The following is a 24,000-nucleotide window of genomic DNA, read 5'->3' as shown; positions in this document are numbered from 1 at the left end:
TCATTTTAGGATACCTGACATCTAACACAGTCATTGTTGATGAGATAACTCAGATATTGCCAGTAAATATTCCTTTTCATAGGGCTCGCTTGACCTCATTTGTGTAATTAGGGTTTTTAAAATTTTTCGGCCCAAGTAAAGAGACTGACGGTGGTATTCCTAATCAAATCTTTCCTTATAATCTTATATAAATCCTTGGAAGGGAAAGATTTATATAAGGAAAGATTTTTTAAGAATACCACCGTAAGAATGTTGCGGTGGTATTCTTAAAATAAAAATCCTTATATAAATCTTATATAAATCATTGGAAGGGGAAGATTTATATAAGGAAAGAATTTTTTAAGAATACCACCGTAAGCTTTTTACACCAGTATTCTTAAAAAATTCTTTCCTCATATAAAATTTTCCCTTCCGAGGATTTATATAAGATTTATATAAGGAAATATTTTTATTTTATTCTATTTTATTATTATTTTTTAGGAAGACCACCGTAAGAAAGTAGGACTCCATATTGGAAGGAACAAGACGATTGGTTGTAACCTTACCGATGCAATTTTTCATCCTTCACATAATGCATTCTGGCGGAAGCTTAACGATTTTATCTAATTGTGACCAGGAACGGGGTTGAGGTTACCTGGATAAACCTTTGAGGATTTCACAACTAACACCACAGTCGGACGAAAGAAAGGGTCGAGTAAGCGAAACTATATATTTCGATTGCTACTGAAGAGGGTTGCAGTTAGCAATCGAAATGTATAGTTTCGCTTACTCAACTCTTTCGTCCGATTGTGGTGTTAGTTGTGATTTACAAATGCGTTACTACATTTCTTACCAGTGACTTTGAAGGTTTTATTATATCTAACGTTATGCGATTCTTGTGTGAATAGGAAGTCACAATAAAGAAGGTAAACACTGTCGTCAGTGACGTCACGCAAGATCATTGGCAGTTGATGTTGACAAGTCTATCGAAATAAACGCCAACATGTGTAGTTCAGTTCGAAACTTTAAGATTAGTTTAGATAAACACATAAGCATGATGCTGTAATAACTGTCATTTATTCTATATTATTTGTTTATTTGTTTATTATTATTTGTCTGTTTACTATCATTTGCTTGATTTTCATTTATTATTACTTATCTGTCAATTTATTATTATTTACTATTTTCCTGTTTGTTTATTATTTAACTATACCTATGCATTTATTTATTTTGTTTATTTTATTGTTATAATTTTTACTTATTTATTTATTCATTTATTTATTTATTTATAAATATTATGTTTTTTCGCATCCGACCTAGTTATGGACCAAAAGGTCTCCTGCCGGGAAACTCCTCCTTTGTAATCCTTTGTAACGTGAAGCCTTTGTTGGTACGACGTTTCGCAAGGTTTATCAAGTACACGACAAAGACTTTAACGTGACAAAGCTCTGACAAACGAAACTTTGTACTAATAAAAGGTCAAATGATGTTTCTATGGATCGTCTTGTAACTTCATGCACTCTTCAATAAACCATTCCCGTGAAATAATGCTATTTTCGCGTCAAACGAATGATGTTGGTTTGTCACGAAACCTTTTTTACTTTCAACATTGTATAACAGTTATGTCCACGACTATTGCCGTCTTCCCCCCCCCCCAGAAAAAAAACACACGCAACAATTGCATCCTCACGTATAAAGACGTTTCCCTGAATTGACGGGGGAAATGTTGCCGAGTTATGGAACTGTTGATGATTTGTCGCCGGTTGGTCGTCGAGTCAGGACGGAAGCGCATTTGAAGAAACGCGATCTTCTCTTCGATTAGGCGACAAACATTACGAATTTTATTATGTCCAACAATAGATGGATCTTCTTCGGATGGGAAGCTGTCACTATGCTGACAGGTTTAAGGTTATTTTGACTTAATTCCTCGACAAGTTTGACCCTCCTTAATGGTTTCTTCTGGTGCACAATTTAGTTGATTAATGTCAACTTCACAGGATCACCGACGAAGGACACAAGATTCCAGTGTGGTTTCAGGAGGAAAATAGTTGAATCAGCATTAATTGAGGAATGCCCTAATATTAATATTTCTAAAGGGCAGTGGACAACTGACATTATTTCACGCGCGGCAGTTAACAAGTTGGTTCGGACATTACAACCTCCCCCCACAGGTCCTTCAGGAAGCGTCGTTAATGATTTTCCTGATTGGTGAAAGTAATTTCTACTGAAACGAAAATTCCCTTCTCCGTGTCATTCCTCACGTTATCACGCAAATATTTCCAAGAATTAGAAAGGGATTTCTCCCCGTCTTCTCATTTTCTGCATGAGGTGACGGAGAGAGGGGGGTCGCCGAATTAATGAAGCGGCCTTGCTGTGGATGTGCTGTGTCTTGCGACACTGCTTCTGACCCAGGGCAGTGGACAAGATGCAGGGATGACCCGTCATCCAGGAGGTGCCAAGATAAGAGGGAGGGAAGAGGGTAGAGGGGAGTGGAGTGGAGTGTGTAGGGGATGGAATGTGTGTGAGTGGTTTCTATGCCTTTTTCCTTTGGCTACCCCCCGTGTAAGGGGAAAAAATACTTCGGTATATGTATGTATGTATGTATTATTTAATTCTTCGACCACACGATTTCAGTCTATAAAAGCAAGCAAGCAAGGTGGGAAACACTGAGCATACCTTGATCTATTTGAAATCTTCAGATAAACAAGATCATCTGCGTAAGCAAAAAATAAAATCGATAAAAGAATAATCACCCTTGCGAAGAGATGTTTTGTGTTGGGGAAACGATCTCGTCGTCGTCTTCTTCTTCCTCTTCTTCCTGTCACGAAAACTAATCTCTGGCACCTCAACCACGCCAATCCCCACAAATCTCTCCCCCGTGAGGTCAAAGGTCAATCGAATACTTCCGGAAATTATCTTCGTTCTTAATTATTTTCTTCATTCTTTCACGTCTGCCTGAATAGGCCGTTTCATCACAACTTCAAGTTAGCTGAGTACGCTTATTGTTCTTGTATTTTGTATCCATTTAGTCGCCTGCCCAGCACTGGAACAGTCCACCAGATAACGGGTCTATCTTAAACCACGAAGGAATTCAAACCAAAGTCTGATAAATGGAGAAAAGGACGGAAACACAACACACACACACACACACACACACACACACACACACACACACACACACACACACACACACACACACTCGTGGCTCATTGGTAGAGTTCCCGGCTGCCACTAAGGCGGTCCGGGTTTGAATTCCGCCCAGGGCTAAAATAATTTCAGTACCGCTGCGCTGCGAGTCGTTACTTCAACTCTCGTAGGAGGGGAGTTGGGTGTGTCCGTGTAAGGTCACAGCATTACCCATGGATCGGTCATATATATAAGCTCTGAGTTCTCTTCCGGGAGGGAAATAGCTGTCGATCACGAGTCCAATCCAACACGTGATCCAAGACCATGGTGGTGAATCACACACACACACACACACACACACACACACACACACACACACACACGCACACGTAAACACACATGTACACGGTTTCCTGGTGTAGTGATTATCGTCGTTACTCTTCATGCTGCAGTACCGAGATTGCAACTTGTGATGGGCGAAATCTCCATCATACTGCAAGATATTACTGTTTACCTTGAGCAATATGGTGTGTGTGTGTGTGTGTGTGTGTGTGTGTGTGTGTGTGTGTGTGTGTGTGTGTGTGTGTGTGTGATGTCACATTACCTATAAATAGGATACGAGATCTGAGCTCTCACCAGATAGGGTCATTTTGCCGATCACGAGTCCAGCACGTGAACCGGGGTTATGATGGATCACACAAGAAAAAAAACTCAAATTTGTGTTTCATGGAATACGTACCTTAGCTGGGCCTATTCCAGAAAAGACGTCGCCATCTGTTAGAGAAGGAAAAAAAGAAAAAATATATTATTATTATTATTATTATTACTATTATTATTATCATTATCACTATTATTATTATTAATTAATTATTATTACTAATTATCATTATATTACTATATCATCATTACCCTTATTGTTATTATTATCATTACTTTTATTATAATTGTCATCATTATCACTATTATAATTACTATCATTATTATTATTACCATTATTGTTACTATTATCATTACTTTTATTATAATTATCACTATTATCATTATTATAATTACTACTATCATTATCATAATTACTACCATCATTATTATAATTACTACTATCATTATTATAATTATTACTTTCATTATCATCATTGTCATTATCACCGATTATAATTTTTTACGCTCGTGATATAATGAACGCCCATTCTTTTCCACGTTCATCCTGACCTCCTTTACAAGACTGACTCAACGAGGATAATTACATAAAAAAAGAAGAAGTTATGGATAAAAAATAGAAAGATGATCGGGCTTCGAAAAGGTCATCATCGCCATTATGTCCTCACAACTGGACCACCGTCGGAGCAGCGTGTCTTGTCTGTGTCGTCGACGTGGAAGATGTGCTGCTTGACAGGCGAAGAAGCCCCTCAGTTCTGGGCTGAGCGCCTTGACTTTCATCGTCCAGTCTAACCCAGTTGTTCCCTCTCGACCGGTGTGCCACGTGCGGCACCAAAGAGTGCCGTGAGATCAAGTGATGGTGCCGCCAAAATTGAGGGCAAAAATAATTATCGTATTACCGACTCTGTCATCCATTTTTGTTCTTCATTAAAGCAGCATCAGTGTAAAGATGAGTATTTTCATATCATCCAGGGACAACATTTTGTTACACTGATGTTGAGTAAACAAAATACTGACAAACTAGAATTTAGATTTTCTAATAAGGGTGCCGGGGGCTTCTGAAAGGCTTGGCAAGGGTGTCTGCCTCAAGCCAGAAATGGTTGGGAACCACTGATCTAACCTTTACCTTAGTCATCTTTTGTCTTTACTCCATGATGCATAACGTGATCACAAGAATATAGATTCAAGAATAATGCTAAACGAATGTTATGGTCCTTGCTGCAGGTCGTAGCCAGTGCACCTTCGATTAATTATTAAGTAGTCATTTTTTTTCAATGCTGATATACGTATAGTTCTTGCTAGTGATACTGAGTGCCTTTATAATCGCAACAGCAGTGAAATAAAACCAGAATTCTGTCATGACCTGGATCAAGGCTGTTTGTTATAATGCCCATTATCACTTTGCTACATACAGTTCATTTACCGAATAGTACATCACTTGAGTTTCAGTTCACAGCAACAAAACCCAATCCTGTCATCAGTGTTATGCTAAGCATATAACATCAGATACGCTGAATTGACTGTTGTAACTACAGAGTCCTGGCAAGAGAGGGAAATGAATCGTTCCAGGATACAGGCAAACGCTAAACAAAGTCTTAGTCCTGGCAAAGAGAAAAAAATGAATCGTTCCAGGATACAGGTAAACGCTAAACAAAACCTTAGTCTTGACAAAAGAAGGAAATGAATCGTTCCAGGATACAGGAAAACGCTAAACAAAGTCTTAGTCCTGGCAAGAAAAGGAAATGAATCGTTCCAGGGTAAGGGCAAACACTAAACAAAGTCTTATTCCTGGCAAAGAGAAGGAAATGAATCGTTCCAGGATACAGGCAAACGCTAAACAAAGTCTTATTCCTGGCAAAGAGAAGGAAATGAATCGTTCCAGGAGACAGGCAAACGCTAAACAAAGCCTTAGTCTTGACAAAGAGAAGGAAATGAATCGTTCCAGGAGACAGGCAAACGCTAAACAAAGCCTTAGTCCGCGCAAGAGAAAGAAATGAATCGTTCCAGGATACAGGTAAACGCTAAACAAAACCTTAGTCCTGGCAAAGAGAAAAAAATGAATCGTTCCAGGATACAGGAAAACGCTAAACAAACCCTTAGTCCGCGCAAGAGAAGGAAATGAATCGTTCCAGGATACAGGCAAACGCTAAACACAGTCTTAGTCCTGGCAAAGAGAAAGAAATGAATCGTTCCAGGATACAGGCAAACGCTAAACACAGTCTTAGTCCTGGCAAGAGAAGGAAATGAATCGTTCCAGGATACAGGCAAACGCTAAACAAAGCCTTAGTCCTGGCAAAGAGAAAAAAATGAATCGTTCCAGGATACAGGAAAACGCTAAACAAACCCTTAGTCCGCGCAAGAGAAGGAAATGAATCGTTCCAGGATACAGGAAAACGCTAAACAAAGTCTTAGTCCTGGCAAGAGAGGGAAATGAATCGTTCCAGGATACAGGCAAACGCTAAACAAAGTCTTAGTCCTGGCAAAGAGAAAAAAATGAATCGTTCCAGGATACAGGTAAACGCTAAACAAAGCCTTATTCCTGGCAAGAGAAGGAAATGAATCGTTCCAGGATACAGGTAAACGCTAAACAAAACCTTAGTCTTGACAAAAGAAGGAAATGAATCGTTCCAGGATACAGGAAAACGCTAAACAAAGTCTTAGTCCTGGCAAGAGAAGGAAATGAATCGTTCCAGGATACAGGCAAACGCTAAACAAAGTCTTATTCCTGGCAAAGAGAAGGAAATGAATCGTTCCAGGAGACAGGCAAACGCTAAACAAAGCCTTAGTCCGCGCAAGAGAAAGAAATGAATCGTTCCAGGATACAGGTAAACGCTAAACAAAACCTTAGTCCTGGCAAAGAGAAAAAAATGAATCGTTCCAGGATACAGGAAAACGCTAAACAAACCCTTAGTCCGCGCAAGAGAAAAAAATGAATCGTTCCAGGATACAGGAAAACGCTAAACAAACCCTTAGTCCGCGCAAGAGAAGGAAATGAATCGTTCCAGGATACAGGCAAACGCTAAACAAAGTCTTAGTCCTGGCAAAGAGAAAACAATTAATCGTTCCAGGATAAAGATAAACACTAAACAAAGCCTTAGTCCTGGCAAGAGAAGGAAATTAATCGTTCCAGGGTAAGGGTAAACGCTAAACAAAGGCTTAGTCCTGGAACACATTCGAGAATACGATTGCGACCCATTCCAAGTTTGACCCTGAGGAACTCAGTTTCAGCAGTGTTCAAGTAAGTGGTGTTCCCAAGAGCGTCGGTTGAACCCTGTAAGATTCAGGTGTTCTCAACCTTTTATTTAGCCATGCTGCCCCACCTAATCACCTTTAAAATCCTGAAAAAACCACATAAAACCTTGGTTTAAAAACACTTCAAACGAACATGACACCAATGGAAAAATAATGAATAAAAAAATTACCCAGACTTCCTCAGTTGCCCTCAATTGCCTTCTTTAAAAATCATGTTGCCCACCTGAAAAACTTAATTGCCCACCTGAAAAACCGAATTTCCCACCTGAAAAACCCACGTTGAGAAGTATTGTAAGTGGAAGGTCACTTTAGTGGGGTTTTTGGCTTGGTTTCCCAGATACCAAAGGTTTGGTCCGCCATTATGTTGAGTGACACGCGAATAATCGTCCTTTTCATTTTGTGTTTCAGTGGTTGAGATATAAAACAACAATTTTTTTTTAACAATAGCTGCCTATCGGAAGCCCCACGATAAGATGTTAGAATTACTTTTGTGCAATGTTTTAGGTCTTTCAAGTCTACAAGTAACAAGAGCATTTGGTGAACATTGGTTATCTCTCAGAGGATGAAAGTTTAAGCCAAGACGCAAAGTGGCCCCTTAAAGACTCATATGACGGCCAAGTGTCATGCCTCCGGACCAGGTCAAGACTATGAGGGGCTTTACACGGTTCGTCGAACGCGGTTCGACAGTCACGTGTTTAAAGTGATGTGTGAACGTGTGAAGACCGGGGTATTTGGTTGTCGAACACGTTGGTTAAACCCCAAATACCCCGTTCACACGTTCACATATCACTCTAAACACGTGTCTGTCGAACCGCGATCATACGAGTCTTTTAAGGGGGCACTTTGCGTCTTGGCTACACAACCTTTCCATAGCAGCAGGAACCGACATCTGGAGCTGTTTCATTGCTCCCAAAGATTCATTTTCGGTTGCGGCCTTCCGTCTCCTCATCCATTCAACATAATGGATCGGTGAAAGAAGTGCTAGACAGTTGTCTGAGATTAGTGGGTGAGAATTGAAGGCTATAGGACAGTGGTTCTCAAACTATGGGTCGCGACCTAAAGTTGGGTCGCGAGATCAATTTTGATGGGTCGCAAGGACATGGAAAATTCTCACGTTTTCAGAGCATTTCAAATACTTGACTAATCAATTTAGTTTCCTGAAGGAAATGCAGTGCCATGGATCCTGTTAATTTAGTTTTGTTAAAGAAAAGCTGTATACATTATGTTTTTTTTTCCAAAGTAAAGGGTATATATATCACTATCGATTTTGTTTTTCTTTACTTTATTCTGGGTCGCGAAGGACTGAAATGTTCCAAATAGGAGAACGTGGCTTGGCTGTATCTTTTACTGTTGCTGAGGATGTGGAAAAAGAATATATATTCGAGAAGTTTTGATACACGTTAACAGTTTGTATATAAGGGAAAATGAAATTGTTATGCCCGTATAGCACATGGGCTTACATTTCCAAACAGTCGGCTGTAGTGCACATACAGAGCACCCGAGTCAGAAATTGGAACGAACAACGATAATGAGAACAGAAAAAAAAAGACAGTGAGCTAAAAAAAAAAAAAAAAAAAAAAAAAAAGTCTCACAGTGATTAGTACCGTGAGTAGACATGCATAGTTTCTATATGCTATGATATGTATGTGCACAAGTATGAGACCACAAACAGGTCACAAGACTTTACCTTTGCTTCCAGAGGGAGCAGCCCTCGACGTGACCACGAGGGGAAGAACCACGAACATCAAAAGGCGGCGCATTGAAGATACTGTGCTTAAGGACAGACCCACTCCAAACAAGGAAGTTTCTGTATGTCGCAAGTCTAAGAAGGCTGTCTTCGGAATGGTCTCCTGCGCGTGCAAAGAACCGTGGCTTCCAACTGGAGTTTCCTTTTACTCAGCCTCCTCTTGGCCTTATCTCGAAGGAGCTGGAAAGAAGAAAGAAGGAATGTCAATGCGGAAACGGGCTATGGTCTGGCGGTAGGGTAGAAAATGCAAATTTCGTGAAGAAGAAAGAAACATTGGTCAATTAACTTCCATGGGCTGGTAATAGGGCGAAAAATGTATATTTCTCGATTAGCCTCTAGCAAAGCAATATTCGAGTGAAGCTTTAAAAGGTTAACTGTATTTGAATAAGTCTTTTTTCTACACATATTTGCTTCGTCTTGCCACTCGAAAACAACTGCATGGACAAACGAAGTCTAAGATGCTCTCTTATTGAAACACACACCCCAATATTATATTCTAAACGTACTCACATACACACACACTCACACATATATGTATGTATGTCTATATATATATATATATATATATATATATATATATATATATATATATATATGTAGGTTGTGGTACTCTACTCTCGTGGGTAAGGAATTGTGTATGTGTGTACGCGCGCACGTGTGTAGGTCACATAATTACTCATATATGAGCTCTCATCCGGAAGAGTAATAGCTGTCGATCAAGAGTCCAACACGTGATACAAAGACCGAGGTGAATCACACATACACACGTGAGCGTGTCATTGATATGTTTATGCATACATTGATACAAATGTTCTATTTGGCACTAGATAGGAAAACAGGATTCCATAAATCTGGGTCAATGGGTATGTGATATCATGTTGATACAAATCATTACCTTGGGGCTTGCAAAACGAATTTCATTTGCTTTTACCTGAAACCCACGGTCAGCAGCTACTGTGTAGAGATGAGGACAAATAAAACTGATTCACTTTAGCTTAGAGTCGTATGCGCATGTTCTCCAACATAAATAACACTCATACGTACGGGGTTACACATAATGGAACGTATTCCGATCGTTCGTAATTTTTGTTACCATACTGCGTATGATAGTCACCTCTTTTTTTGCTTCCCGTTCTCTATGTATATCCCAATTTCTAAGAATGGAAATCAAGTTGTTTGGAAATGAACATATTGACGTATACGTTGTATGATTTAGAAGATTATATTCTAATTGGTGTATGAAAATTCAAGGATGTATTTGTTGTATTTTCTTGTGATGTATAGATAATGCATGATTTGTAATAGTGACCATATAAGTCGACAGATCGATTGTTGGAAATTATTGGTTGTCAACCCTCCTGAAGGGGTATTAGGTTCTCTCTCCATGGTACGGTTGAACTGGTAACATCATTCGAACGTTGCTCTAAAAAATCAAAATCATATGCCCGGTTTTGTGTATTTGGATCTAAGGGGTGGGGGGAATGTTGTACCAAAGAGTGAACATATAGATAAGGTAACTGGAGACACGACGTTTTACTTTTCGTTAGTACATACATACATATACCAAAGTCTTTTTCCCCCTTACACGGGGGGTAGCCTTTTCGTTAGTACCACAATAAAAGCATCAAAGAGATCCCACGTCTCCAGACGACGTCTGCCTCAGATTCGTTTCCTTGCAGCTGTACTTCTGGATGCCCTGGAGGTCTCTTGTTTACGTAAAAGCACTCACTGATGTCATACGCACCATCTGTTTCCAGGCAGCTGGATCTATGGCATTTCTGGAACGTGTTTCCAGAGCCATCATCGTGTCGTGGACAGGCTCGGCCGGATGCTCGTATTTCCATATCCAACATTATACACACTAACACAAATAAACACACATATATATAAATATATATATGTGTATATGTATATATATATATATATATATATGTATATATATATATATATATATATATATATATATATATATATATACTATTTCATCATTTACATCATTATAGTTTTTATTTATTCATTTATTTATTTATAATTACTATGATCTTTTTCGTATCCGACCTAGATATGGACCAAAAGGTCTCCCGTCGACATGCTCCACCTTTGTAATCCTTTATAATATGTATGTTCATGCAGAAACCACGGAAATTAAATATCGGAATACTAAACGTTTCCGTCTATTACATCCTCGGAGTACAAGAGAAATAGAACACAATGTTTATACAGAAATAAGAAAACTGGGGAAGGCAACAGCCACATAAAACCTTCAGAAATATACATATACATGATATACATACATATATATATATATATATATATATATACATATATATTTGTGTGTGTGTGTGTGTGTGTGTGTGTGTGTGTGTGTGTGTGTGTGTGTGTGTGTGTGTGTGTGTGTGTGTGTGTGTGTGTGTGTGTGTGTGTGTGTGTGTGTGTGTGTGTGTGTGTGTGTCTTCTTCGCCCAAAAATACTGAAACATCCGTCTTTTGTTGGCCAAAATCGTGTATGTTTCTCCAGCAATCACATTGTTCCATTTTTTGATTGACAATAATCAAAGGCAAACATTTCGATGTCTTTTTGTCTTTTTTCCACACTCGAATTTGTAATTCGTTTATTTCCAGTCCAGGATTTCTTTGATGGCCTTTTTGCTCTTTTCCTTTTTTTTTGACATTGTGAGCACGTGTGTGTGTGTGTGTGTGTGTGTGTGTGTGTGTGTGTGTGTGTGTGTGTGTGCGTGCGTGTGTGCGTGCGTGCCTGTGTGTGTGTATTTACCTAGTTGTATTTGGCGGGAGGAGAGCTATGCTTGTAATGATCCGTAGTTGTATCTTTCCGCATCCAGTTTTTTCTTAAAATCATGTATAGTTTTAACACTCACTGTTTCCTCATTCAATTTGTTACATATCTCTATTACTCTGTGTGGAAAGCTGTGTATACATATACATATATATATGTATATATACATATATATATATATATATATATAAATATATATATATGCGCGCGCGCTTGTGTGTGTGTGTGTGTGTGTATTTGTGTGTGCGTGTGTTTATGTTCCTGTGTGTGTGAGCGTATGGATGTATGTATGTACGTATATCTGCATGTATGTCTGCATATATGTATGTATATCTACATTTATGTATGTATGTATGTATGTATGTATGTACGTATGTATATATGTATGTCTACTTGTATGCGTGTATGTACGTATGTATGTATGTACGAGTACGAGCATGTATACATGTATGTATGTATGTATGTATGTGTGCATGTGTGTATAATGTGTATATGTACACCTTGATCTGACTTGAATCAGGTCAGACAACTCTGGTCGCAGCCTGCATCCGTGCGTCGATGGCTCGGGTTCCCCGTCCGTGCCGTGGCCAAGAGCCCATGGAAGCCTCACGAATGTTGCTGCCGCCGTCCGCCCGGCATTCAAAGTCCTTAAGCTGCTCCCAAGCTTCCTCTCCTCTCCCCTCAAGCCTTCCTCCTCAATCCCCACTTCACCCACCTTCATTGTGTAGCTCCGTGGGTATTCCAGTGTCTTGTGTCTCGTGTGGTGCGTGTGGTTTTGCTTTGGCCGAGTTTCCAGGAAAGGAGTTAAAGTGTTTTTTGTCCTACGGGAGGAAAGTGGACGTAGGTTTTTTTTTTTTTATTCCGGCGACTCGTTTGAGCAAAGTTTTGTTTGTTTTGTGCAGTAAACGCGTGAGGGTTTATGGGTACATGGACGCGTGCACACGCACAATGATGTAATCACATACACGCACATGCACGCCCGGATGGGTCTAGCAAGCTTACGAGACACGCTCCACTGATTTTCTTTAAAACTTTGAGCTTCATCCTCTTCCACTACATGTATCAAAAGCATTTGACATGGTCTCACACGATTTTGTTTTTCATCTCTGTCTCTCTCTCTCTGCTCCCCCATTTCTGACCTTCCCCTCCGGCGTCTTATAGGGTGTCGAGGGTCATTCCGATGTAAATGACCTCAAGTGACCTCAGGTCATCTGACCGAACCCCGATGAAATTCGGCTCCGAATCTGACCCAAGTGAGCAATGAGCCGGCATCTAATGGACAACTACTGTCAGATATGGACGGGTGTAAAGTTCGCTGGACTGAGTATTCTGAGCGGCTGTACATGGCTGATCCTCCGAGCACCCAGCTGCCCCTAGGCTGGTGTTCGGTTGACGTCTACTGGCCCACCGACAGACGAAACACGGCTATCTCAGAGTGAGGTTAGCGAGGCTATGTGTAAGCTCATGGGTGGAAAGACGGCCGGCGTCTGCAACGTCATCGCGGTGTTACTATAAACCGAAGATGAGGCCTCGGTCTGTGGATTGTGTGTAGCACTGTTTGGCAGTTCGGTACAGTTCCCTTTACTGGAAACGAGGGAGAAGTTGTCCCTGCCTGTTAAGGTAAAAGGGTGGCAGGACTGACACAACCACCGTAAAAGTAGGTTCCTCAGTGTGCTAAGCAAGATTCTCACCTATCTGTTGCTGGCGCGTGTTCATCCCCATCTGTTCCAAAGACCTGAGCAATCTGGGATCATTCCCGGTCAGTCAACAACTGACCAGGTGTACTTCGTGTTCTTGTGGACTGAGTAACACATCGAGGTGACGATTAGTTTTACGGCTGAGAATCCATTGGTGTCAATAAGGTCACTGACCTTGTCTTTGACGATGATGATTTACTTCTTGAGGAGTCGTTGGAGGTCCTACACAGACTGCTGGGGATCTAGGTCTCCTGTATCAAGATCAAGATCAAGATCCAGGCGTTTGGAACCCTACTGGATGATATAGTTCTGTCTGCCTATGTTTACACTGAGGATATTGAGGCCTTGGGAAGCTTCACATACCTTGGTGTTGTAGTGCATAACTATGGTGAGTCATGTCAGGACGTCCTTTGAAGAATTGGGATTGTCCACGGTGATGTGTACTTGTTTAACCACAATATATGGTATTATGGATAATTATACAGGGTGGTATAGATCCGATTTTTTAAGTCACTTGTGCTCTATATCTTGTACGTCTGTGAGACATGGACGCTGTGTGTTTACTTGTAGAGGCGTCTCGACATCTTTGGTACCAAATGCATTTGGAAAATTATGGTGCGTCGATGATGTGATTTGGTATCAAACTGGCGACCCTTCTGCCAGGATTAGTCAAGGTTTGTTGCCAGCACAGCACAGGGCGACTTTCAGGACAGACATCTCCCGGTGGAAGAGACGAAGGGGACATAACCAAAGGAATCAAAGATGCAAAACGTCGATCAAGCTTACCGAGAACAGTAACACGGGACGAATTTTTCGTGACATACATCTTTCATATTTGTTCCTTCCTCGCTTTATTTATTTTTTTCCTTAAGGTCCATATAATTCTTGTGATATCTGCTTCCAATACTCCTCACATTTCACAGATTCTGTCCTTCGAACGGAAAGCAGATATCTGTTGGCCAGGATCGGTGACTCGCTGAAATGATCATGATGACAATCAGGGCATATTGACCTACGACATTTCCCCCACATTTTCCACAGGGCTGTGGAGTCGGAGTCGGAGTCGTGGAGTCGGAAGCAATTACGGTCACTGGAGTCGGAGTCGGAGTCGGAGTCGGAACCAATTACGGTGTTACTGGAGTCGGAGTCGGAGTCGGTAAAAATATACCGACTCCGAGTCCAGTTAAATTTACACTTTATAATGCCTTCGTTTAGTCTGTAGAGTTATTAAGTGCACACTCCTTATAAGTAGATTATATAAAAAAAATATTATATAAAATGTAATAAATCTCATCGTCTTATCTTCGTGGTCATTCCACTAAACCCCCAAAACGTCCTTGTGCAACGCTGGCTTTCAAATTTATACATAGAGCGATAAACATCCAAAGTATTACTTGAATAAATTAGATAAACACCTCCATTTTACACCTTCTGTTGACACACAGTCACGGGAGCTGTAATATTCCTGTCAAGTTCCATATGCGTCGTTTCCATCCATCAGTTTGGTGGTTTCTCCCATTGCTGTGTTGCCAAACAATAGTATAATTATGACTTCAACTGTAGACTAACGCAATAATACTATCTCTTCTCTCCTTCCCCCTTCTTTGTCCCCTCTATACTTTTTAACATTGAATTATTGAAATAAGGATATCTAAAGTTGAAAAACAAGTTTTACGTTTCAAACATGTTCAGCTGTATCTTGTATTGTACTCGTATCGGTAAGATCGATTCCAGAACTAGAGTAATGTCCATCGCAATAATCGCATAGCAGTACCAGTATGTAGTTAAATCAAGAGGTACATTATAGAATCTTTATTTTACTGAATTTTCCTCCATATCCTTTCAAAAAATCTCTACTTCAGTAATAAAGTATTAATGAAGAGGTCAAACATAGGAAAGCCACACTATAACATATATTTTTATTCTTTGATATAAACCAGTTATAATGATATAGGTCTACTCAAGATTGGAGCGTACGTGTGTTGTATAGACTTTATAAAATACATGACACAACACATATACATACACATAAAAACATACATTTTACATGCACTCAACACACACACTCGGCAAACACACTCAACATGCACACAACAGATACAAACACTGCACACACAAATGAATACGAACACTCCACACACACACACAACATGCACACACAACAGACAAACACACAAACATTCAACATACACACAAAACACAGACACACATACACAAAACACACACACACACACACACACACACACACACACACACACACACACACACACACACCCGCACATACACACACACACCCGCACATACACACACACACCCGCACATACACACACACACCCGCACACACACACACACACACACACACACACACACACACACACATTTTACAAATATATCCTATTATGTAAACGACTGATTTTTTATATTCGAGATCCGGATGACCCGTAGAGGTAAAACGCTCGAACAATTGCTTTATCCAAGTTGCACATTTCACAGCCTCTCATCAAGGACCTTTCAGCCTACTCATCAGTAAGACGGGGTCGTCGTCGTCGGAACAAACAGGGCACCTTCGAGTTCATCGTGACCTTCAGGACCTTCAAGATCTTCAAGACCTTCAGTACCATCAAAAGCCTCGGGGGTCTCAGGAGCTTCAAGATCTTCAAGAACTTCAAGACCTTCGAGATCTTCAAGACCTTCAGTACCATCAAAAGCCTCGGGAATCTCAGGAGCTTCAAGATCTTCAAGACCCTCGAGACCTTCAAGAGCTTCAAGAACTTCAAGAACTTCCAGATCTTAGAACTTTAAGGCCCTCGAGGTCTAAAAGTCCACTTGATCTAAAAGACCTACAAGATCAAAGAGATCCAGATCTAAAATATCCACAAGATCTAAAAGATCCAAAGATCTAAGAGATACATAAGCTCTAAAAGATCTAGAAGACCTAAAAGATCATCGATATCTAAAGATCTGAGACGACTTAAAGATTCACTGGATCTACAGGTTTTCCAAAATCTAAAAAGTCTCAAGGATCTAAAAGACCTAATCTATGTACATAAAAAAATATTTCTCTCTGAACCTTCCAACCTCCTACTCCGAAAATGAGTCATCACCGGAAACACTAACTCCCGGGGACACATCTGACTCAGACGCCTGTTAGCATTCATAGAGGGTAGACGTGTCTTAAGTTGCTCTCCGTGTGTTAATCTAATACGTTAATAATATTACAATGGAAAAAGAAAGTGGTGCTAACAAGAAAAAGAGAATCTTTACGGAATTCTGACAAAAGAATCTTTACGAAATATTAATGAGAAAATATTTACGAAATATTGCCAAGAGAATCTTTACCAAATGTTAACAAGAGAATCTTTACGAAATATTACCAAGAGAATCTTTACGAAATATTGCTAAGAGAATCTTTACGAAATATTGCCAAGAGAATCTCCACTCCACTAACATAAAAAAATATTTCTCTCTAAACCTTCCAACCTCCTACGCAAGGCCCAACCCGGAAATAAGTCATCACCAAAAACACTAATATTACCATAGAAAAAGAAAGTGGTGCTAACAAGAAAAAGATAATCTTTACGGAATTCTGACAAAAGAATCTTTACGAAATATTAATGAGAAAATATTTACGAAATATTGCCAAGAGAATCTTTACCAAATGTTAACAAGAGAATCTTTACGAAATATTACCAAGAGAATCTTTACGAAATATTGCTAAGATAATCTTTACGAAATATTGCCAAGAGAATCTATATACATAAATAAAGTTTTTCAGTTTTGAAAATTTCCTGGCGTTTTTATGACCACCTTCCGAAATTTTATTGCCTTTATGATTGACCTAACGAGAAAGAGAAACAGAGAGAGAGACGAGGGGAGAATTTGACGACAACGTCAGTAGACTTTGACGACTCCTTTTGGAGACTGAAGACTCCTTCGGGAGATTTTGAAGACTCCTTCGCAAATAGGGGAAGAAGAACCTGATCAATCCATCGTGTGCATTCCAAGATCAATTTTCAGTAAGACAGAAGAAGAAGCCGTAGCCATGATTATGCCCGAAGAAATTTACACAGTGGATTATTCTAAAGACCTTTCACTGAGGGACATCGTTAGAAAGAGAAGGAAGATTTGAATTTCCACTTATGTGTTTAATGTATTTTTCATGTACAAAATCGTAGTAGGTCTAAATAAAATTATGGAATTTATTGTTACTCTTTTATTTTCCCATTTTGGTACATTAAAACTGCCCGTAGGGCAGGGCGCGAAGCTACGCCGTAGGCCAAGCACACCTGGCGAAGCCAGGTCCGGGTGCTTGTGGTTCTAAAAGATATCAAAGATTTAAAATATCTCAAGAATCTACTAGAACTCAAGGGTCTAAAAGAACTCAAGCATCTAAAAGATTTCCAGAATCTAAAAGATCTAATAGTTCTAAAAGATTTCGAGGATCTTGAGGCTCTAACGATCTTAAGGACCTAAAAGATCAAGATTTTAGAGTATCTCAGGATCTAAAAGATCTCGAGCATCTAAAAGATTTCAGGGATCTAAAAGATCTCAAGAATCTAAAAGATCTAGAGGATCTAAAAGATCAAGTGGGGTTAAAAGGCCTCAATCAAGAAACATTTATTCATTTTCTTATTTACTTACTTATGTATATGTTCACTTATATGTTTATTTATATTTATATAAATTAATTTATTCAATTATTTATACTTTTATTAATTGACTAGATGTAGGCCATAATCAGTAAATTACATGAAGAGGAGTCGGAGTCGGAGTCGGAGTCGGAGGTCTTGTGTTCCGACTCCACAGCCCTGATTTCCACTAACGATCACCAAATACCCCTTTAATGTATACGAACGTAAAGAGCTTACAATTAGCTGCGCGTTAGAAACTGTCACTCTTTTCCTTTGTGCTTAGATAGCCAGGGCACGTGGCAGTCATCGACAGCCGTTGGAGGAGGATGCTGTTTCTTTAGGGCACCCGTAAGAGATGGTCCCGCGAGAGGGACGTCAAGTAGGGTTATCTCCCTCCCACCCTTCTTCAAAACCCGCCAACGTCCTCACTTCCGTCTGTGGGTGCCACCCCGAGGGGCTGACTCTCGGTTCCTCAGATTCGGCCTAAGAGCGGAAAAGGTCCATCCATCCATCCAGCCAGCCATGGAAAAGGGTCTCACATTTGTAGAACTCAAACACCGGACAAAGGTCTTCTCGTTCCAGGGAGGAGGTCTTCTAAGAAAGGGTTCCAGGATAAGTGCCGGATACTGTGGGGTCTAGGGGTTTCTGGACGGTGAATACTGAGGCCACAAGTATCATGAGTCCTTCTTGTGTTGATTTACATTTTAGTCTTTGTTCTGGTGATTGCCAAGCGAATTTATTCATCTATGAATCATTCTCCTTTTAGTGAAGAAGATTGCCCTGGAGCAAGATGTTATTCATTGTATTGTATAACACAAAGCTTCCTTTTCTCAAGAGATATTTCAGTACAAAAAATAAATAAATAGATAAATAAATAAAATAAAAATAAAGAAAATAAAAAATAAGAAAAAATAAAACAAAAAATAAAAAAGACAAAAACTATGTTTATAATGTTCTTATCCATTTGGTTTGGTTTACGAATTTGTGTTGTGTACAACACTTTGAAGGCCCAGACTGCTTCGGCAACACTGAGGTGGATGACGAAACAGGAGTGTCAAAAAAAAAGAAAAAAAAAAAAAAAAAGGCTCCCCCGCCATAAAAAAAAAAAAAAAAAAAAAATCATTAAAAAATAAAAGAAATAGATAAATAAATATATAACAAAACTGTAAAAAAAAACCCTCACGCTCTCTCTCTCTATCAAAAAAAAAAAAAAAAAAAGTCAGGAAGAGTCGTTTCGTTTCACAAGTTTTGGGTTCTTTGTCTCTGTCAGCCTCCCTCCCTCCCCCCCATGTGTCTGTGGCGGTCAGGATCGAGCGGACTACCTTTCTTTCTTTGTTTGGAGATCAAACACAGGCAGGAGCAGCTGTCAACGAGAACCAACAGCAGTAGAAAAAAAAATCCTTTAACACTTCATGTAGTACACACACACACATGTATATACACATATATATATATATATATATATATATATATATATATATATATATATATATATTATATATATACATATATATATATATACATACATATATATATATGTATATATATTTATATATATATATATATATATATATATATATATATATATATAAGTGGAGTAGGAAACACAGTAGTCTTAGTCTTCAGTTTATTCCTGACTAGTTTCGCAGGTATGCTTTTTCAAAGTATACCTGCGAAACTAGTCAGGAATAAACTCAAGACTAAGACTCCCGTGTTTCCTACTCCACTTTCGTCAGCCTGTCAGAATGTCTCAACATATATATTATATATATATATAAATATATATATATAAATATATATAAATATATATATATATAAATATATATATATATATATATATATATATATATATATATATATATGAGAATAGATTTGCCATTGACAGCGTATGTCAATCATATAATTCCGAGATCACGTAAGGCCCCGGTGATCTTGTTAGCACAATGGGCTAAGACACCGACACTTTGTCACGTCCGAGCTTTGTTCGTAGTCCTTAGCCCAACCACGTTTCAATTTCAACATATATGCCTCCTTCGAGTTTCTCGTCAGTCTCGACTGCGATGGCATGGAATTCAAAGTGAATTGTGGTTGAAAAGATATATATATATATATATATATATATATATATATATATATGTATATATATATATATATGTATATATATACACATATATACACATATATATATACATATATATATATATGTATATATATACACATATATACACATATATATATACATATATATATATATACACATATATACACATATATATATACACATATATATACACATATATATATACATATATACATATACATATTTATAGACGTGACCTTATCATGTACCATACAGATGCTGAAGACTGCTTGTTGACGGTTCTTGATCGACATCGTCAACATCAACTTTGCTTGCACTTCATATCTGGAAGTTAGCGCAGCAGCTGGTTCAATACCTCCTTCTTCGTTTAATCTCGTTACGAGTCTGCATGATCTGATCCTTGCAGGTCCCTGGCCAACTGGGGCTTAAATTATCTGCACCGCCCGGCAGAAATCATAATTAGGTTTCTCTCTTTCTGGAAATTGGAGCTGCGCTGCTCTCTCATCTCGCTCTTTAAAAAAAAAAATGCTACATAAGATATGGAATTTAATTTTTGTGAGTTTATGAGGCACACGTAGAATACGTGTAGTGAGACTGAGGCTTGATATGAATACGTATGCATTCGTGTATACATACACGTACACATACACACACACACACACACACACACACACACACACACATACAAGTCATCCCACTCTTGAGGTCTTCTCTTTTCCTCTCTATCGTACCAAGTTTTCAATACATTTATTGTTTAAACAAGGACTACATCAAGTTGTTTTGGGAGTTGATGGCTCTGTTTAGAAAAATGTATTCACTGACATTTTTCCAGTTTACTGTCACGATCTCCAGAATCTGCCTCCTTCTTGTTAGTTTGATCTACTCCTTTTAATGGCGTGGTACTCCCCTCTCTCTTCTTTCTTTCCACATAGACAGGCCCATCTCTCTTCGTACGTCTTATTGGACATAAGAATGAATGAGACTGCAAGAGACCATAAGGCCTACACTAGGCAGTTCCATATCCATCACCACCTGTCATCCCCGTCCATAAAGTTGTCGAACCGTTTCTTAAAACAACCGATTGTTTCAGCGCTCACTACGTGGTTACTAAGGTTGGGGATTGTTGGGGTTGTTTTTTGTATTACCTCAGTCCTCACTGGTGAAAAATGTAGTAACGCATTTATAAATGATAACTAACATCACAGTCGGACGAAAGAGTCGTGCTACTGAAGAGGGTTGCAGTTAGCAATCGAAATATATAGTTTCGCTTACGCAACTCTTTCTTTCGTCCGACTGTGGTGTTAGTTGTTACCTAAGTCTTGTTTACGTATTTCATCTTAAGAGGAGATCACGCCACTACTGCATATTACGATCAAGGGCGGAACGGATCCTTTATCATTTCCCTCACCCTCTTCCCGTCCATGGGATGAAAATCTACTTTTATATTTGCCAACAGAATGTATGTTTCATCTCTTGCTTTGCGGACATGTTTGTTAGGTAACAAGGTATCGGTAACCAACATTCCCTCATTGTTCTCTCTCTTCTTTTATACATATTTTTTTTTCCCGTGGAGTAATTCGTTATTGGTCTTTTGAGTTTTAAACCGTTTTAGAACTTTAAAAAATTGACCTCAAAGCTTATTATCCACAATTAGCTACGCGCGCGCACACACACACACACACACACACACACACACACACACACACACACACACACACACACACACACACACACACACACACACACACACACACGCACGCACGCACACACACACATTATATATATATATATATATATATATATATATATATATATATATACACACATTTATATATATATATATATGTGTGTGTGTGTGTGTGTGTGTGTGTGTGTGTGTGTGTGTGTGTGTGTGTGTGTGTGTGTGTGTGTGTGTGTGTGTGTACGTGCGTGCGTGCATTTTTGTAATACTGTACATCATAAGTACAACTTGTCGTTCCTTCCATCATGTCATTTAGGTGTGCGAGTATAAAGAACATTAGGAGTTCTAGATGAAACGGAGCCCTCCATCCCTCCCTCCCCCCCTCCCCCCTCCCTCCCTCCCTCCCTCCCCCCTCCCTCCCTCCCTCCATCCCTCCTTCAGCTGGTTCGTCCTTCGCTACTCCTCTCACGTACCAGATTAACATTAGATCCTTTATCGATACACGCGTGTGGGTGTGTACGTATGCCTGTGCGTGTGTGTACGTCCGTGCCTGCGGTTGCGCCTGTGTGTGCATGTGTGTGTGTGTGTGTGTGTGCGTTTAGTGTGTGTGCGTTTAGTGTGTGTGTGTGTGTGTGTGTGTGTGTGTGTGTGTGTGTGTGTGTGTGTGTGTGTGTGTGTGTGGCGTGTGTGTGTAAGTTTGTGTGTGTGTGCGTGTGTGTGTGTGCGTGTGCGTGTGTGTGCGTGTGCGCGCGCGCGTTTAGTGTATGTGTATGTATGTGTGTGTGTGTGTGTGTGTGTGTGTGTGTGTGTGTGTGTGTGTGTGTGTGTGTGTGTGCACGCGCGCATTCGTTTAGTGTGTGTTTGTGTGCATGCGTGCGTTTAGTGTGTATGTGTGTGTATGTGTCTGTGTGGTGTGTGTGTGAGTGTATATGTGTGTGTGTGTGTGTGTGTGTGTGTGTGTGTGTGTGTGTGTGTGTGTGTGTGTGTGTGTGTGTGTGTGTGTGTGTGTGTGTGTGTGTGTGTGTGTGTTCGCACGCACGCTTGTGCCTGTGTATATTTCCAGAACGCCCTGACCATACATCCAGACGTGGCAACGATGAGAATCCAGTATGGCGTCTGGTGGGCATCTGGCACCTCTTTCTCCAATTCACACCACGAGAGTTGTTTACGATCCTTCCTCTGCTTTATCGCCAGGAATTCCTCTTGTTTCATTTCACTCCAGATAACTCATTTCCATTTGTCATTTCACAATCGTGGTCTGAAGTTACGAGACCGGATATGAATATATCGTTCATAAATTCGGTTTATTTTCGTCTTTGTTTCAGGAAAACAACGGATCCAGTGGATTGGGATCGTTTAAGTCGCTGTATTTCATTCTGTGTGTGTGTGTTTGGGTCCAGAGAAAGCGAAATTGTGTATTTCATAACCGACCTGGCTATTTAAAAAATAACGGTTTTAACGGTCGTCAGCGTTCATGCTTATTTAAAAAAAATAACGGTCTTTAACGGTCTTCAACGTTCCGTTAGCGAACGCCTCTTCTGGAACCTTCCCCGGGTTTCTGTCTCGTAAACGCCCGACAATAAACGCCAAGGAAGAAATGAAACGAAATTGCGACGAATATTTCATGTTGCATCGGAGAGCAATATCACTCCCACAGCCCACAGCAGCAGTTCCCACAGCTAAAAGGACGTCCACGAACGAATATGCATACACGTGCATTCATGTGCAGAAATGCAAGGATGAATGTTTGTGTATGTGACTATATGTATCAATATGCTCTTGTTTATATATGTATGTATATACTGCATATGCATATCAAGTATATATGGTATACACACATACAGAGATATACTAAATTTATATACATATACATATATATATATATATATATATATATATATATATATATATATATATATATATATATATATATATATATATATATATATATATATATATATATATATATGTGTGTGACTGCAGAATGAGTGGTAGGGTGGTGAGTTTAAACGCCAAGAATACGTTGAAGTTTTATTTCTGACGTTTCGTCCAACTTGGACTTCTTCAGAGTGTACACAAATAAGACAATGACAACTTATATATTCGCACAGCTCACCCCGTTCCTCCCCGGTCAGAATTAAAACTTCAACGGATTCTTGGCGTTTAAACTCACCACCCTACCACTCATATATATATATATATATATATATATATATATATATATATATATATATATATATGTATGTATATATATTATATATATATATATATATAATATATATATACATAACATATATATAAATATATATACATATGTATGTATGTACATGTATACG

At 39.3% G+C, this 24,000-nt stretch overlaps 1 protein-coding gene across 2 annotated transcripts in view; it reads right to left on the bottom strand.

Moving 5' to 3' along the window:
* LOC143039617 (uncharacterized) overlaps positions 1–24,000 on the bottom strand; it is a 349,509-nt gene that overhangs the window by 107,986 nt on the left and 217,523 nt on the right. The window contains exons 3-4 of one of the 2 annotated variants that reach the window (XM_076209884.1): positions 8,702–8,941; positions 3,845–3,882 (exon numbers count right to left, since the gene is read on the bottom strand). In XM_076209884.1, the coding sequence (XP_076065999.1) occupies positions 3,845–3,882; positions 8,702–8,774 (111 nt within the window). In that variant the 5' untranslated portion in view covers positions 8,775–8,941. The remainder of the gene's footprint in view (positions 1–3,844; positions 3,883–8,701; positions 8,942–24,000) is intronic. The other variant, XM_076209892.1, reaches the window with a different exon arrangement.

Source organism: Oratosquilla oratoria, chromosome 2, assembly GCF_046742065.1.
Source record: "Oratosquilla oratoria isolate Oo_2021 chromosome 2, ASM4674206v1, whole genome shotgun sequence".
NCBI classification, from domain to species: Eukaryota; Metazoa; Arthropoda; class Malacostraca; order Stomatopoda; family Squillidae; genus Oratosquilla; species Oratosquilla oratoria.
This window is presented reverse-complemented; position numbering and strand designations above follow the sequence as displayed.